This window comes from Carassius carassius, chromosome 21 (genome assembly GCF_963082965.1).
Source record: "Carassius carassius chromosome 21, fCarCar2.1, whole genome shotgun sequence".
NCBI lineage: Eukaryota > Metazoa > Chordata > Actinopteri > Cypriniformes > Cyprinidae > Carassius > Carassius carassius.
The window spans coordinates 22,497,643-22,513,995 of record NC_081775.1 but is presented as its reverse complement, the minus strand read 5'-3'; the positions used below and the strand labels follow the sequence as shown (position 1 = coordinate 22,513,995).

General features: G+C 37.5%; 2 protein-coding genes across 2 annotated transcripts; both read right to left on the bottom strand.

Moving 5' to 3' along the window:
- Positions 1 to 1,020: 1,020 nt before the first annotated feature.
- On the bottom strand, positions 1,021 to 10,932 carry LOC132097874 (AN1-type zinc finger protein 5-like). The gene is made up of 6 exons (XM_059503850.1): positions 10,799 to 10,932; positions 8,181 to 8,382; positions 7,959 to 8,064; positions 7,679 to 7,803; positions 4,266 to 4,373; positions 1,021 to 3,626 (listed from the first exon to the last, which is right to left on the bottom strand). The coding sequence occupies exons 2-6, from the start codon at positions 8,338 to 8,340 to the stop codon at positions 3,478 to 3,480; spliced, it is 648 nt and encodes a 215-aa protein (XP_059359833.1). The 5' UTR covers positions 8,341 to 8,382; positions 10,799 to 10,932; the 3' UTR covers positions 1,021 to 3,477.
- Positions 10,933 to 11,842: 910 nt separating this feature from the next.
- On the bottom strand, positions 11,843 to 16,300 carry LOC132097873 (perilipin-2-like). The gene is made up of 8 exons (XM_059503849.1): positions 16,210 to 16,300; positions 14,962 to 15,028; positions 14,491 to 14,686; positions 14,311 to 14,393; positions 13,997 to 14,228; positions 12,736 to 13,094; positions 12,392 to 12,610; positions 11,843 to 12,275 (listed from the first exon to the last, which is right to left on the bottom strand). The coding sequence occupies exons 2-8, from the start codon at positions 15,025 to 15,027 to the stop codon at positions 12,171 to 12,173; spliced, it is 1,260 nt and encodes a 419-aa protein (XP_059359832.1). The 5' UTR covers position 15,028; positions 16,210 to 16,300; the 3' UTR covers positions 11,843 to 12,170.
- Between the last annotated feature and the right edge of the window lie 53 nt (positions 16,301 to 16,353).

The following is a 16,353-nucleotide window of genomic DNA, read 5'->3' as shown; positions in this document are numbered from 1 at the left end:
GCCCTGGACACACCTGCGGTTCATCAAGAGCTGCCTATTTAAGCACAGCAAACGAACACAGAGGTGAGAGAGATCTCCACGAGAGTCGGCTAATCCTAACGATCTGTCTTGCTTTCAGAGAGCAGTGTGTGACCGCCAGCCCCACCACACACGGGAGAGCACCACGGACCCACACCGCCACAGCACACAGACTAAAGAGGAAGCTGAGCACCCCGGACCACCTCACCGCCTGCTGCCACCATATTTATTAATAAAAATCCACCCTTTGGGGAACTCACTTGTACTTACTCATCGTGTCCTTCTTCACCCCGCCACAATATGTGTGTGTGTGTGTGTGTGTGTGGATGATCAGATGTTTGGATTCTGACAGCATCCATTCACTGGAGAGGATCCATTGGTATCCATTTGTTCAGTTGCTTTGACGCAATGTATTTTGTTTAAAGCGCTATATAAATAAAGGTGACTTTGACTTTGGTAAGCAAATGATGTAATGCTAAATTTTGTCAAATCTGTTCAGATGAAGAAATAAACTCATCAACATCTTGGATGGCCTGAGGGTGATTATATTTTCAGCTAATTTTCTTTTTTTGGTGAACTTATCTAAACATCCATGGAAAATGTATGTTCTTTATATATTGAACATTTCCAGTTTTTTTCAAGGTGCTTTATAGAGGGAAAATGTTCTTCAGATTAAATTATATATATGTGCTTCATAGACTATTAACAGAAAGGTTCTTTGGAGAACACAAAATGATTCAACTGCATCGCCACGAAAACTTTGCAATTTTTATGAGCATCAGTGTTTATTAACCTTCTGGTCCAAGGCCTTTTTCAAAAGTCATCAGATCTAAAACTTCAAAATGTGTCAGCGTTGTTTGTTTTTTACATGTTCTTCTAAAATTGTATTCAAGTTAAAATAATTTTGATCATTTTAAGATTTACTGGGCCCTCCTGATGAGAACCAATGCTTTAGATGGTCTGGGCAAATATATGCCCACAATAAAAGAACCACACAAGACATTATGTAAATTTAAAATAAACTTTGTGACTTTATTGGTTTTATACTTACTCATACACATCATACAATCTTAAATTTAAAAAGAAAACAAAATGTATCTGGTGGTGTCTCTGGGGGACTGGGCACGCTGTTAAATTAATTCATGAATGCTGGTTAACGTACTGCCGAACACGCCTGAGCTGAAACTCACATCACTCATCCGAATATTCTGATGAACTACCGGGAAAAAAATTAATCTCGACACCTTCACTAAAATCAAGGCAATTCTTCTTCAGTTACATGTAAGGAAGAAGTCACTTCTCTATTTTGCTCAATAACATGCAATGAAGGCAATTAATCATTGCTAGCATTTAAGGGTTAATGCACTGGCATACAGTGCCAACGGTCTGATCAGACACTGAAGGCAACAACAGAGGTGACCAACTGGCTTTTAACCCAATGGAGCTTCATAGTCAAGCGGTTGACTACATTCACAGTTTTGTGCCCACCACACTACAACAATCTCACCAGGAACTGGAGTCTAGCATTCCCAAACACTGTCTGGATCCCTACACTCGAACCCTAGAAGAGTAGGATTATCCTCCAGCAAACGGTGCAGACAGAAACAGAAAGCGTGAGATCCAAACCTCATTAAAAGGCTGTCAGGATGCTGGCTCAACCAAGCATGGCATATACACATGCCAGCTTGCTGAGCCACTTACACCTGCCTTTCACAAAAGCCCTCTTGAGCTGGCAGCCCTATCGAGGCTAATGCTGCAATCACAGACGGTGCTAATTAAAGCTCAGGTTATTTCCTTAATAAAGCAGCAAGGTCATTACCAGGACTTCAAATCAGGTACATCAACAAAAGTCAAGGGACTGTATAAGAATCCCAGAAAATCAAGAAACATTATGAGGGAAGATTGCTGGACCACATTAAGGATAAATACAAAATGGTTGTTTCAGCTTTTTAAAAAAAAAAAAAAGTAATTAAAACCAACCAGCACAAAGACACGAGTCACTCAAAGGATGACAGAACACCATAGCGCACCTTTCTCCTTACGTATGGGTAGTTAATAAACACTACATAAACACAAAACAGCTGAATCTTTCCCGTTCTTTCTAAAACATTCTATTTTTCAATGGAAGCCTCATAGTATTTACATTATAATCCTGTTCATTTGGAAAGCAGGCTTCATTCGCCCATTCAATGGGACGCTTCTTTTACATTCGTGTTGCAATGTTAATATGCTGCTGTAGCAAACTGTGCATTTGGCCTAATATTTGTGCGAGCATGCATTGTTGCTGGTGGTTATCGAATACTTTGCTCATGAAGCTTTGCTGCCCTTATGGCTAAGGTAAAAAAAAAAGTTAATCACTGGGGTGTATTAGCAATAACGGGCCTGCTAGGTTCCGTACAGCACTGAGGAGCCTAAACTAACTGCACTTTTTGATGTGTTTGTGCGAAGAAACTGACGAACGATCTTGTGCTTCGATTCTGAAAAGCCCAACTCCATCGGGAACTATATTATTTTTTTAAATGCATATGTTAATAGACAAAAATATAATTAAGGGATAACCTATTGAATTTTTTTGGAACAAATGCTTCCAATCCTCCAGTACCAACCAACCAAATGATAATACAAAATAAATAGAATGCAATCACACAATTCAAGCTACGTACAATATATTAATATAGATCTTCTGATGCCATACACTCATTAAAACAGAAAAGGAAAAAACAAAAAAAAAACTCAGTCACTCGCTTATGTCAAGGCTCTTGCTACACACCACCCCTCCCCCCTTCAAACCCCATCCAATAACTATTCATGCACCCAACATTAGCATGATAAGTCAATATATAAAAGAGAAATATTTTTTAAATGCACAGGCTGGGATTTGACGTGTTGGGATAATTCATCAGAAAAAAAAATTATTACACAGTAAAATAATCTTACATGGGTAAATGTAGGAGTAGTCATTAAAATCTATATTCTTCAAAGTTTTGCAATATCAGAGAAATTCCCTCTCGATGACCCACCCCACCCACCCTTTACAATCGGACTCCTGATCCCACATCTCAGGGCTCCTATAAAAAAATAATGTTAATATTCTAACAAAAATCAATGCCAGGGTAAAAACTAAAGAGTCCACCCTTCCCCCGATGTACATGGATGCCCACCTGACAACCAATCCCTCTTCTCCCTGGCTCTCTAGAAAAAAAACACACATCACTCAACAGGTCACACATTCACTCTCTCTCTCTCTCACACACACACACACACACACCTCTACACCGGCCTTCTTGGAGAGACAGGGAGATGATAGTTTAGGGAGTGGCCAAGCAGGGGCTGTCCCCTACAACCCCACCCACCCTATCCTACAATGAAGACATGAACCCAGTTAAGAATGGTGTTATTCAGCGCCATGGTTCCAAAACTTGCAGGTCAAACAATTTTTGCTCGTTTAGCTGTCAGTCCTCATAACTTCTGAATCTTCTCAGCTACAACGATGGGGTTCTCCTTGCGGATGCGGGCGGCAGCGGCTCCTCGGTAGTCGTAGGGACAGTCATGTTTGTCAGAATAACGATGGATAGCGCAAAACAGGTTACCACAGCGACAGTCAAAGCCTACAGGAAACAAAGGAAAGTGGATTCAGTCTTTCAATCGTCAATGTATTTCAGACGGATATAAACGTTTTTAACATTGAGGTCTCTAAAGAATAGGCAGGATACCAGCAGCACTAACTTGCAATATGTTATCTGACTACACAGAAACTTATGACAAATTAACTCAAATTGACAGATTTATATTTTAATGAAATAAATGAGCAACTAGGTTGATCTTGGAAAATATTCATAAACTACCTTTTAAATGTTTGGCTAAAAAAAAAAAACGTGAAATATTATAAAACGTTTAAATTTTCTATTTTATATATACATTTGAAAATGCTAATTATTCCTTGTATTTTCAGCATCATTACTCCAGTCTTCAATGTCACAGGATCCTTCAGAAATCATTCTAATATGCTGATTTGGTGCTCAAGAAACATTTCTTTTTAATATCAATACACATGCACGTAGGGAAATCGTATTTGTGAAAGAAATGGAAATAAGACCTAACAAAAAAGTAAATATATTTGAGCTAGAAGGAGATCTGTTGACTCTCTTAACTTATAAGCTATATTTTGTAAAGTTTGAAAACTGCTCAAAGATAAGTGTGGCCCAGCCCTCATTCATGAAACAAAAAGCTTCTCTCTTAGTTCTTACCCGTGAGGCCAACTTTTTTCCTACATGTGAAGCATCGATTCTTCTTTTTGCTCTTGTCAGGAGTCTGATCTCCATCTGAAGAAGGCTGTGTAGCTTCCCCTACTGGCCCTGTGATTAAACACATGGTCACCCTTTGACAGATTATTTCTTTATAAACAAGATTAAATCTCAAATATATCAGAATCAAAACCACAAATTATAATTTAATAACCAAGAATTATTATAATACTTTTACTAACAACTGGTTTAATATTAAAATAATCAGCCAATTATATCTTTGATATGTTGAACATTTTGGTATGTATGCAATGGTTTAAAGAGCAAGAAGTACAATTTAAAATAATTTAAAAAGAATAATAAGATATTTAGAAAATGTATATAGAAAATTCGAATTCTATTGCATCGTGCAGCCAAAATTAAAGGTTTTATTTATTTATTTTTATTTTTAAAAACACATTATGCACTGCTAATAATTATTCAACTGATATAAAAGAGGAGACCAAGCATGACCAGTGCTGTTATTGTATATTATAGTTTTTATTCATTTCATTTTAGTTTAATTTTAGTTTCAGTTTTTTCATTTTAAGGAACAAAAGCCATTTTATAGTTTTAGTATTAGTTAAAGGGTTAGTTCACAGAGAATGAAAATTCGTCCATCTTCTACTCATCCTCGAAGCATCCTAGGTGTGTGTGACTTTCTTCTTTCAGAATAAATTAAAAAATGTCCTTGCTTTTCAAGCCTTTCGATGGGGTAAGTGGGTGTTTGTTGTCAACAGTTCAGAAGACGTGAAAAAATGCGCGCATCTGTAATAAAACGTCCCTCACACGGCTCCGGGGGGTGAATAAAGGCCCCCTGTAGTGAATCCATGCATTTTTGTCAGATAAATATCCAGATTTCAAACCTAATAAACACTTTTTTTTCTCACTTTTGCTGACTGTGGGGAACCTGAAGACGTGCAGGTGGATGTTGTAGTTCGTCAGCGCTGGGTGGTTAGTGACAAGCGTGGAGAGAGATCATAACAAAACGCTGGTCACGAATTAGAAGCACAAAACGAGGATCTGTAAAGAAAAACGTTGGAGGATTTCAAAATAAGCCAAGAGGAGACTAATTTTCTTTGCTAAAGTAAGGAAACTTTGTTTCCCAGAAAAGTGTGTGCGACGCATACATCTTCCATCATTCACCTACACATCTTCCGCATCCCACAGTCAGCAGATGAAAGAGAAAAAAAGTGTTTATTACATTTTAGGGCTGTCAAAATTGCTCAAAATTGACGTTCGAATATTCCCTCTAAAAAATGCACGAATATTCGAACTATTCGAACATCTGGTAGCGCATGTTGTCAATGACGCGCATTACGTCAATAACAGGCAAAAATAATACAAAGAGACATAACTACTTGTATAGATGGTCTATTTAAGTTTAAACATATATGACAACGTATTACCTACACAAAAACATGGAAATCAACTAATGGCCAAGATTGCAGACCTCACGCTCTCTCACCCTCACGTTCTCTGTGCATAATGGTTTAAATGAACAAACACATTTTTGTGCAAGCAATTTAAGGTCGCGACTGTTGTCCCAAATATAGCAGGCTTCATTCAGTGATTGAAACAAATATTATTAATATTAATTGAAGTTTTACAGCATATAGAACTGACATTGAATGCTCCGAGCGAGCTGTGCTGTGGTAAACATGGAACTTTTCCTTGACATGAAACGATAAATAATCAAACCTCGGATCCATTGCTTGACAGAACTCCCCGAAGCCTGCCTCATCCACGATACTGATCGGTCTCATGTCCTTAAAAATCAACGAAATTATTTTATCCGTTATGGCCTCTTGTCATGTTGCAGACAAAGTGCTTGCGGCGGGCGATGCAAAGTAACGTTAAGTGTCAAGACGTGACTGTTTAGCTGGAGTTCCACACATTATGCCATGCTCATTTGGGTGCACATTTTTGAGATGTGACCTCATGTTGCTAGTTGTCGAATGGTATGCTAACTGTATCTTAAATAGCTTGCATACAACAATCTTGCGGATCAACAATTTTACCTCATTTTCTCTGCTGCGGTCGAGTTGGGTTCTGCACTTGCTGCCATCTTCCATGAAGACGCGTCAACTCTCAGCAGTGATGCTGTGCCAGACAGTGCGACTCCTGTGAGGCTGTGACCTGTCCCTGAACCCTCAGGCGCACTAGCGCGCCCACTCGCAAAGCAGACAATCACGCCTCTACTACCGCGGGCCTTTTTTTCCACATTTTTTTTTTAATTCGAATATTAATTTTCACCTTCGAAATTCGTTTTTTTTTTAAACTATTCGAATACATATTAGAATTTAGAATATTCGCTGACAGCCCCATTACATTTGAAATCTGGATCTTTATCTTACAAAAACGCATGGATTTGCTACAGGGGGCCTTTATTCACCCCCTGGAGCCGTGTGAGGGATGTTTTATTAAAGATGCGTGTAGTGTTGTCACGGTACCAAAATTTCAGTGTTCTGTACCAATACCAGTGAAAATCCGTTTTTTCCTTCAGAAATACAGTGATATAAAACACCCACACTGGGTTTCGACTTTGACACACGCAGTGCTCATGTCTATTCACGAAGTCAAAGCCTTTTGGAAAATCTATTTGTGGTGGTCAGTTTTGATATTGTGCCAGGCCGCCACAAATAAATCAATATATGGGAAACACAATGAAACTTACCTGCTTGAACTCTTTCATTTGATCTGGGTGTCTGTCTTTAAAGTGTTTTGTTAGTTTGGTGTGTTTCCTCCTTTTGAAGTCGCCATCTCTCAAAACTTTTATAAAGAGAGAGCATCTGCATATCTTTTGGATAGTACATTAAGAACCGGGTTGACTGGGTACCACCGGTACTTTAAAAAAAAACCTGGTACCGCAACATTTTAATTTTTTAAGTAAATGAAACTTATTTTCATTTACCCCATTGAAAGGCTTGGAAGAGCAAGGGCAATTTTTAAATATAACTCCGATTGGATTATTCTGAAAGAAGAAAGTCACATACACCTTGCATGCTTGAGAGGGTGAGCAGAACATGGACGAATTTTAATTTTTGGATGAACTAACCCTTTAACTATAATAACCCCGAAAATAATTTAGTATTTATTTTTATTTTAACGCCATTTTAGGCTATATTCATGGCAACATTAACAATCATTTCAATATATCATTCACAATAATATAAAGAAAATTTTAAGCAATCAATCACTATACAAAAACATAGAAGTAACAACAATAGTACTGATAAAAATTATATGGAATCTTTCAATTTAATCATCAATAAAAAATTCTACATTTCTTCAGAGAAAGACCTTTTTAAAATGTTCTAATATATTTTCGGAGTAAAATATTTTTGTACAATGTGCATATATGAGACTCAGCAGACCTGTGCTTTTAGACGAGCCCTCCTCCTCTTCCTCCTCTACTTCCGCTCTGTCTGAATCAGTGGTTGCTGTGTCCTGGGAAATGCTCATAGCCGTCATCTGCTGGGTTACTGGACTGGGCGAACTACTGCATAAACACAATCAAACCAAATACAGGGGTTATTTGTTATCATTCCTTTGTGCTCATTAAGAGATTACCACTGAGCTACAGACTGTTTTGCACTTATTGAAGCTGTACCAATTGAAGCATGAACTGTCTCAGATTTATAAAGGACTTCTTACTTAGACGTGCGTTCTTCAGGTGGGGTAACTGCTTCTGTAGTGGGTACAGGGGTGGACTCCACTGTTACCGCAGATGCACCTGGGGAACCTACAGGAGATGTGGCAGCTGGAAGAAATGGAGGAACCTAACAATGAACTCAGCTTAACCTCAAAACTGAGTGAACATGTTTGATTCCTAATACAATAGGTGCATGTGCCATGTAAAGCATTTAGGTATCCTACCTTTCTCACCTGGGGGACTGTTTCGTCCCCCTCCTTGTTGTCTCTGCAGATGCTCCTTGTAGCAGACAGAGCACATTCCATTGGTGCGAGGATTACCATAGAAACCGCATCCCATAGTGCAAAGCATTGGCACCTGCGTCTGATTTGTCTCCTGGGCCATGCTGTTTGAGAAGGGGGGTAAGGGGGACGGGAGAGGGCGATCCTAGAATTCGGATTTAAGAATTAGTATTTCATAAGCATATTTATCATGAAGTGGCAGAACGGGACTGATAAGGAAAATAATATCTAAAAAAATTAATTGTCAATATTTACTCACCGTGATGTCATTCCTGACCCATATGACTTTTTTTTCTATGAAACAGAAAAATTTACTTCACATAGATCTTTTCCATAAAACTTTGTATCTACTGACAATCAAGCTTCAAAAAAAGGCCTATAAAAGCACCATAAACGTTATAAAACGTGTGTGCTATGATAGCATTGTGTGAATACACTGAATACGAGTCATAGACATTTGTGGTGCTTTTTTGTCCTTTCTGTGGCTTGACAGCCCATGGTCACTCCGTACTGTTGCTGTATGGAAAATATTAATGTGAAGATGTGAAAACTATTTTTGTGTTCCTTGGAAGAAATAAACAGCATACAGGTTTGGAATAACATAAGGGTGAATAAGCAATGACACAATTTTCATTGTTGAGCAAAACTATTTGGTTCCACTGTAAATTGTCCTACAAAAATGAGTACTGGGCAATATTAATAAGTAATATGCAACTGTTACAGAGTTAGGGTTTGGTTTAAGGGTGTAAGAAAATATTGAGTGACTGAGTGACAGGAAATACTAGCATTAGGGCAGGAGTTTGCTGCTAGTAATGGAGGAGGAAATAATTTTCCCAGTCCCTTTTTCGTCGTACAAAGCTGAAGTGTTCCATCATTTGGGCTTTTATAGTTCATCTTCGGAACACAATTTAAGATATTCTGAATGAAAACTAGGAGGCTTTTTACTGTACCATAGACTGCCAAGTAAGTTGTCAAAAATGTCAAAGTCCAGAAAAGTATGAAAGACTTCATAATGTTACATTGAACCACTGATGGCAAACAGACTACTCTGATGACGCCTTTCATACTTTTCTGGACTTTGACAGTGTAACTTACTGGGCAGTCTATGGGACAGTAACAAGCCTCCCAGTTTCCATTCAAAATATCTTAAATCGCGTTCTGAAGATGAACGTTTTTGGAATGACGTGGGTGTAAGTGATTAATGACAAGATTTTAATTTTGGAGTGGAGTATTCCTTTAACTAAACGATCCTGCAAGCACTTAATTTTTTTCCCTTTTACTCATACTGCACAAAAGTGTTACAGGGACTGATTAATGCAAATGCAGATCCCACTGGGTTCTGGTTAAATAATTGTTTTTGTTTATTTATTGCTAAGGTTTGCATATGGTGGATTGTTCTTTATGACAGCTTGCCTAAAAAATACGATTCCTTAAATAAGAAATATCCCAATATATCGCCTTGCTTACAGTACTGTATTGTATCGCAGTAAATCGTATCACAACCCCTGTATTGTGATACATATCATATCACCAGATTCTTGGCAATACACAGACCTAGTTTGGTTTAGTTGCTTATAATTAGGCATAATTTAAAGTTAGTACTATAAACACATATAAGGTATAACAAGGACACTTTAAAATTAAGTGTAACCAACTAAAACACATTAAAAACTATAAATGCATAATTGCTGGCTCATAACACATGCCAGACCCGGTTAACATTAAATGCATCAAATTTGATATCTTTTGTGCTCTTGACTTTGTTGAAAAGATTTAAATAATAATAATATCCATTTTATGTTGTTTATTTAGTCTTGAAATGGCTATATAAAATAAAATATTTCTTTAGAAAGAGAGAAGACACAAAGTTTATCAATGGAACTGGTGAAAACTGTTAACCCAACTTTAACCTCTTTGACTTATTTGTTGGTGACCCTGCTACAGGCTGAAAATGTGCTGCACGAAAACAAAAGTTCATTTGTTCGCATTTTGCTTCCCAAACAAGCAAAGAATGATCCAGGTTAATTTACTGAAATCTGTAACGTTACAGTATGCCGATCAAATGACGATTTACAATCCCACAACAGTTGCGCTTCAATTCGAGTACAGTACAACGAGTAGTGGTTTAATTTTGAAATAGTAGTTTAACTTAACTATTTGAAAAGGCACCTTAACAAGCAAACGGGGAATACATAAGGTTATTTTGGACCATGTCCAGGATAAATCAGCTGAGAGCCGCTCCGCAATTAGAAAAACATTTTGTCTTTGACCCGAGGACCGCGACAAACAACAAATTGAATTGGTGTCAGCGTCAAAGCGACAACGAAAGCGAACATTTTCCTTCGAAAGTAGTCAATATTACTCACAGACGACCACGTTAAAATCGCTGGCCCTGTGAAAATAAATTTTGTTTGTGATACTGAATTAGCCAGGCTAACGCGCTAGCTCTGCTAACGGCTAGCTGACGTGATGGCACGCACACAAAATGGACAGTTGGGACCTCGAGACCGTACCACGGCCACTTGCGGTGGCTTAAAACCCCCGTTTGCTCGAATATTTACCCGTATTTCCGTGTGAATTAGGGGAAACCGACGACCTTGATCCACAGAAATCTGACAGAGTTCCTGCTATGCGCGTGCGGCCTGCTTCTCTCAACGTCATCCGAAACAACGGGTGTGACGTCACCCTTTTTTGTCCATCATCGAAACCTCGTCACACTTTCCTCAGTCCAGCCCACAGGTATTTATATAACATGCAGTTTATTTGTTTGAAAAAAAAACTTGGTTCAAACTTTTGGTTGAAAATGCAGTTATATTAGGGAAGGCAAAATGGTCATGTGCAATTTTTTGGAATGTGTGTGCTTCCATTTTCAAGTTCAGTTTCAAAGCTTCCTATTTCAGCTTCATTCTCTGTGAATTATTCATTTAGCTGCATCCACATGTTGCTGTAGCCTAATATTATATTCACAGTTTATATAGTTTTATTTTTTGCTTGTTCCACTTCTTTCTTCAGAACATCGGACAGAGTTGAAAATTCTTGTTTCACTTTGTTTTTTTACAGCGGGAATATCTTTTATCACTCCATAAATCAGAAAATGTTGTCAGGAGCAAGAAAAAAAATACCTTTGATGTTTTAAGGAATAAAATGTTACATAAATCACAGTGAATGATACATAAACAAATCTTCACAATATAGATAGGAATAAAACTTAAGTTTTGGTGAAGTCTAGATTTCCAGGTCAGTGTGTGAGAAATAACTAATTTTGATAAAACTCACTTTTGAATATATGTATCATAATTTATATGTACAGCTGCAAATAGATAAAATGTAAAAGAATAATAATAATAATAATCACTTAAATGTGTATTTTAACCGTTTTCTTTCCAGTAGTCTTAAATAAGACATGTTACTACTTCTCTTTAGAATCCTTAATTTGTGACCGGGAAGCAAACACAAATGGTAACAAAAGAAATACCTTCCTAGAAAAAGTTTTTTTTCCATTTATTTATCCACAATAAATTTATCCATTTATTGTGCATTTTAGGAAAATCTGCATATCTATTTTGCAAGAGTTATAAAAAGAAAATCACGAACTACAAAACCAGTGAAGAATGCATGGTTTGCTTTTATTCAGAAAGTACATGTATTCAGTGTTTAAGTAGGCTAATTAAGAAACTTTTAAATGCTACACAGCAAAAACTTTCCTACTCTACCTGGTAGTGCTTTCAGTGCTTGGTTTATAATACTGACATTGATAAAAAGATAATTTGCCATTTTATGTTCATTATACTGTTATATAAACAATTTAATGTGAGTCTAAAGACTCAAGTTAACACTAGTTATTTTTTTAAATGGAAATAGTTACAAGATACAACAATTTTGACCATGTATTAAACTTTCTGAAAAACATCAGATTTAAATTGTACTGCATTTTCAATCACCTTTCTCTGTTTTCTGAGGTGCAAAAGGCCCAACCAGCCAATTGAGAGGAGTGTTATTGAGAAGGTACTCCACGACTCCATCCAGTGATTGTCGTACCTGTTAAATGAAAATATACATTACACATTTAAATTCTACATACAGTTCTAGAAAAGAATAAAATAGATCTCAACAACTGCTATGTACAAAACTGCATACACCCAGACTGATTATACCTGACCAATCTGCTGCCGTGTCTGCTCTAAGAGCATTGGTGTGAGTGTTTTGGTGCTGCTCAGCGATGCCTGGAGTTCTCCAGCTGTATGTCGAGCATTCAGAAGCTGTTCCTGCACAGTGCCTGGGAGACCCTGTAGACTGGACACAACCCCTGAACAAGCCACCTTCAGCTGATCGCTCAAACCCCGTACCATCGACAGGGCTCTCGACTCCATCTCCTATGAGGAGGTATCCACACATACACATTGAGAATGTGTCTGATAGACAGTCTGACGTAAGACATATGAATATTCATAGATGTTGTATATATTGTATTGCATTCCAAGTAGAATACAAACTGTACCTCTTCATTGTCTTTTGCTGTATCCACCTCTGTCTCAGCTGTTACATTCTCCGGCAGTTCTTTGGACTGCCCTTCCTTCCATTCTTTCCATCTTTGCAGTAACTGCTCCGGAGCACCTCCTAGCTGCTGGTTGGCACTAGCCCAGGTAACCCGGGCACTTTCCAGCAGGTCCATAGTGCTGGTCATTTGAGTCACAGCTGCATGCGTAGTGTCTCTGCCTTTGCGGGCCCTAATGAGAGACTGCTCAAGCGCCCTCTCCCGAACTTTGGCAGACAGTTTACCCAGGCGGACAAAATAGCTGGGTCTAGTAGTTACTATGAATCCTTCCTCCTCACCTGGTCTTGGTTCAGCCAGTGCAGCTGTAGGCAGAAACAACACTGGTGGTGTCAATATCTTACATTCATACATATCAAAAGTTTGAGGTCATTAAAATATTTTTATGTTTTTCAGAAGTTTCTTATGCTCACCAAGACTACATTCATTTGACCAAGAATCCAGAGATAATATTACAATTTAAAATGCCAGTTTTCTATTTGAATATCTATTTGTAATTTATTTCTGTGAATGCAAAGCAGCAGCCATTATTCCAGTCTACAGTGTCACATGATCCTTCAGGAATCATTCCAATATGCTGATTTGATGCTCAAAAAACATTTTTTTATATCATCACATTATCAATTTTGAAAACATTTATGCTGCTTAATATTTTTGTGGAAACCATTATACAATTTCAAAAGAATAGCATTTATTTGAAATAGATTTTTTTTCAATGTATATAAATTTACCGTCACCTTTAAACAATTTAATCCATGCTTTCTGAATAAAAATATATTTGTAAAAATGACTGAATCCAAACTTTTAAACAATATTGTATATACATATAATAAAATACATAAATATAAATATACATGAAATAAAGTGTTTTATTGTATGAAACATTTTGAGATTCAGGTCAGTGTGTTTTTAATTGTATTTCTGGGTAACAAAGCAATAGTGGGACTTGAAAGTGAAATGTTTTCTGCACTGCACTGCATTCCCTATTGCTTCATTGCAGCTCATTAGCTGTTGCCAGAACTGAAACAAAAAAGTCTTTCCAACAGGAATGTGCTCTTCACCATTTCATTTGGATAATGTGTATTCAAACCCAAGGCTGATTTCAGAAACATTTTGGGATTGTTTTAGCCAATTTTACATTTAACTAGAATAATTAATCAATTTTTTTTTAATTATGTTACCCGGTCTGAAGTGCATCTACACTCACCAAGCTCCTTTTCACTGATTGGAAGGTTCTGATCCACCCAGTCTTCAGATTGAGTAAGGGCCTTATCTACACCATTACTGACCATCTGGCCTACACGGGACCCCATGACAGTGTTTATGCCACTGGCCACAGCCATACGTGTCTTTTCCACACCACCCAGCACAGCCCCCACCACAGCATCCTTTGCTCCTGTTACTGACTGGTACACCATGCCCACTGTGTCGGATACCAGCTGCAATGGAAATACAATGCTGATTCATATAGCATTTAAGGTGGTTCAAGTTTTATGCAGAACAAGTCAGTCTAGACTTTACCTTGTCTGCTGGTTGATGTAAAATTGGAAGGTTTTCTTCTACCTTCTCCAGCCCTTTAATGGCATATTCATTTACCACTGCAACTACACAAGAGAAAGAACACAAAACAACTTGTTATTCGAAAACCAGTAGGAACAACTTCAAAAATAAAAGACACCACACTACATCTAAGATCCTTACTCTGAGGTTCCAGTCGGTCTATTATGGGTTTGGAACCTGTTGAAGCCGCAGTGCCCAGTGTGCGCACCCCGCTCTCTGCAACCTCCATTACTCCTTTCAGGAGCGGGACACTGTCTTTAGTAGAGCTGTAGGCATTATACACCGCACCACAAGCTGAACTCACCAGCGGCAGGTTGCTCACTCGGGACACCACACTCTGAAACACAAATGTTAAAGTTTGTTGCTGTTTATTCTCAGTTACAATGTAGAATGAACTTAATTTATGGAAAAGAGCTGAATGAATTCCTGAATTGCTCATAAAACCATTTTTACACAGATTGATGCACTAAATTAAATGTCACTTTATGCAAGAATAGTTTCATTATGACCTAAACATTCAGTGTTTCATAGTGACTTCTGTTATGAAACTGTCTGTAGGTCTTCATAGTGACTTCTGTTGTGGAACTGTAAGTCATAAAGCATGTGACCAACCTGTTGTTCCTGAGTAGCCTGTGATGCCTCTGTGTCCTTATCTGCTGTCTTCATGTTATCTGCCATTCTGTGGAAAATGTTGCGGTATTAATCAGAAAAACTGAACCATTTACTCCTCAGGTAATCACGACCAGTCTAGATCCATCTCATAAACACAAACACAGGAGATAGTACACCAAAAAAAATTAATTCTGTTATCATTTACTCACCCTCATGTTTTCCCAAACCTGCATGAATTTATTTCTTATGGTGGTAATGAAACAGTTGATGGTAGCCATTGACTTTCATTCTTTTTTCAGCATTCTTCAAAATATCTTCTTTTGTGTTCAGAAGAAGAAAGAAACTCATACAGGTTTGAAACAGTGTGAGAGTAAGCAAATGACGGCAGATATTTGTATAATATAATATAGGTAATATAATATAATAAATTCGTATTGTGAAATAACTATTGATATAATTAATAACTTATATGATGTTATACTAGGTGGGCTATATTTATAATAACGAAAAACGTCTATCTTTAAGCCTAGGAAGAAAACTTTTACACGTTATGTGAGTAATATAAATATCATCTAGTAATGAGAAATGACGTGTACGTGTACTGTGTTAACCTGAGACTTGTTATAGCACTTACATATCATTGCTCTTTTTTGTTGTTTTTGATTGCTTCCACTGTCCTCAGTTGTAAGTCGCTTTGGATAAAAGCGTCTGCTAAATGAATAAATGTAAATAATGTTCAACTTTCGCTCTCAAATTAATCATATGTTTGCTACACTTCAAAGAAGTGGGCGTTAGTAGGATAGTATGGTCGTCATTCTTGTTATTTCTCGTAATGACAAATCAAGAGCGTTGAAAAAATTCTGTAAACCTTCACCCACTTCCTGAGGAATTTTATTGTTGCGCCATTCCGTGTGGAATCTGACAGATAGACGAGACCGAAACGGTAGACAACTTAGCCTACTTTAATAGTAGACTATAATTTTACAGTGGACTCATTTCTCATACTGTAGTTTACAAAACTGAAAGCTTTTTGTTTCTGAGGCGTTTTTTGTTTATTTTTTTTTTGTGTGCGTTTGAAAAAAAAAAAAAACTTAGGGATAAAAAACGCAATCGTAAGCTCGCGCATTTTGAGAATAATATGTCTATTGACATCACATTAATTCACCTAGGAAAAAGTGATTATTATTTGCCATCCCGCACACTATAGCCATTTTCCCATTCTTTCAGACAGCTGTCACATGAACTGACCTGTTATTGATCCGTTGTCCTTCGCTGACCCGCGTTCAGTAGAAGTGTGTAATGCTGTCTGTGTCAACTTGATGCAATAAAAGTGCAACGTTAGGCGGAGTTCTTTAAAACAAACCAATCAGCCTTTCTGAAACCTCTTATGAA

Coding starts and splice junctions, on each gene's coding strand:
- LOC132097873 (XM_059503849.1), bottom strand. CDS start 15,027: ATGGCAGATAACATGAAGACAGCAGATAAGGACACAGAGGCATCACAG. Junction 14,229..14,310: donor TACATCAACCAGCAGACAAG/GTAAAGTCTAGA, acceptor TTTCCATTGCAG/CTGGTATCCGACACAGTGGG. Junction 12,611..12,735: donor CAGCAAAAGACAATGAAGAG/GTACAGTTTGTA, acceptor ACCTCCTCATAG/GAGATGGAGTCGAGAGCCCT.
- LOC132097874 (XM_059503850.1), bottom strand. CDS start 8,340: ATGGCCCAGGAGACAAATCAGACGCAGGTGCCAATGCTTTGCACTATG. Junction 7,804..7,958: donor CCTGAAGAACGCACGTCTAA/GTAAGAAGTCCT, acceptor GTGTTTATGCAG/TAGTTCGCCCAGTCCAGTAA. Junction 4,374..7,678: donor GGGCTCGTCTAAAAGCACAG/GTCTGCTGAGTC, acceptor GTTTAATCACAG/GGCCAGTAGGGGAAGCTACA.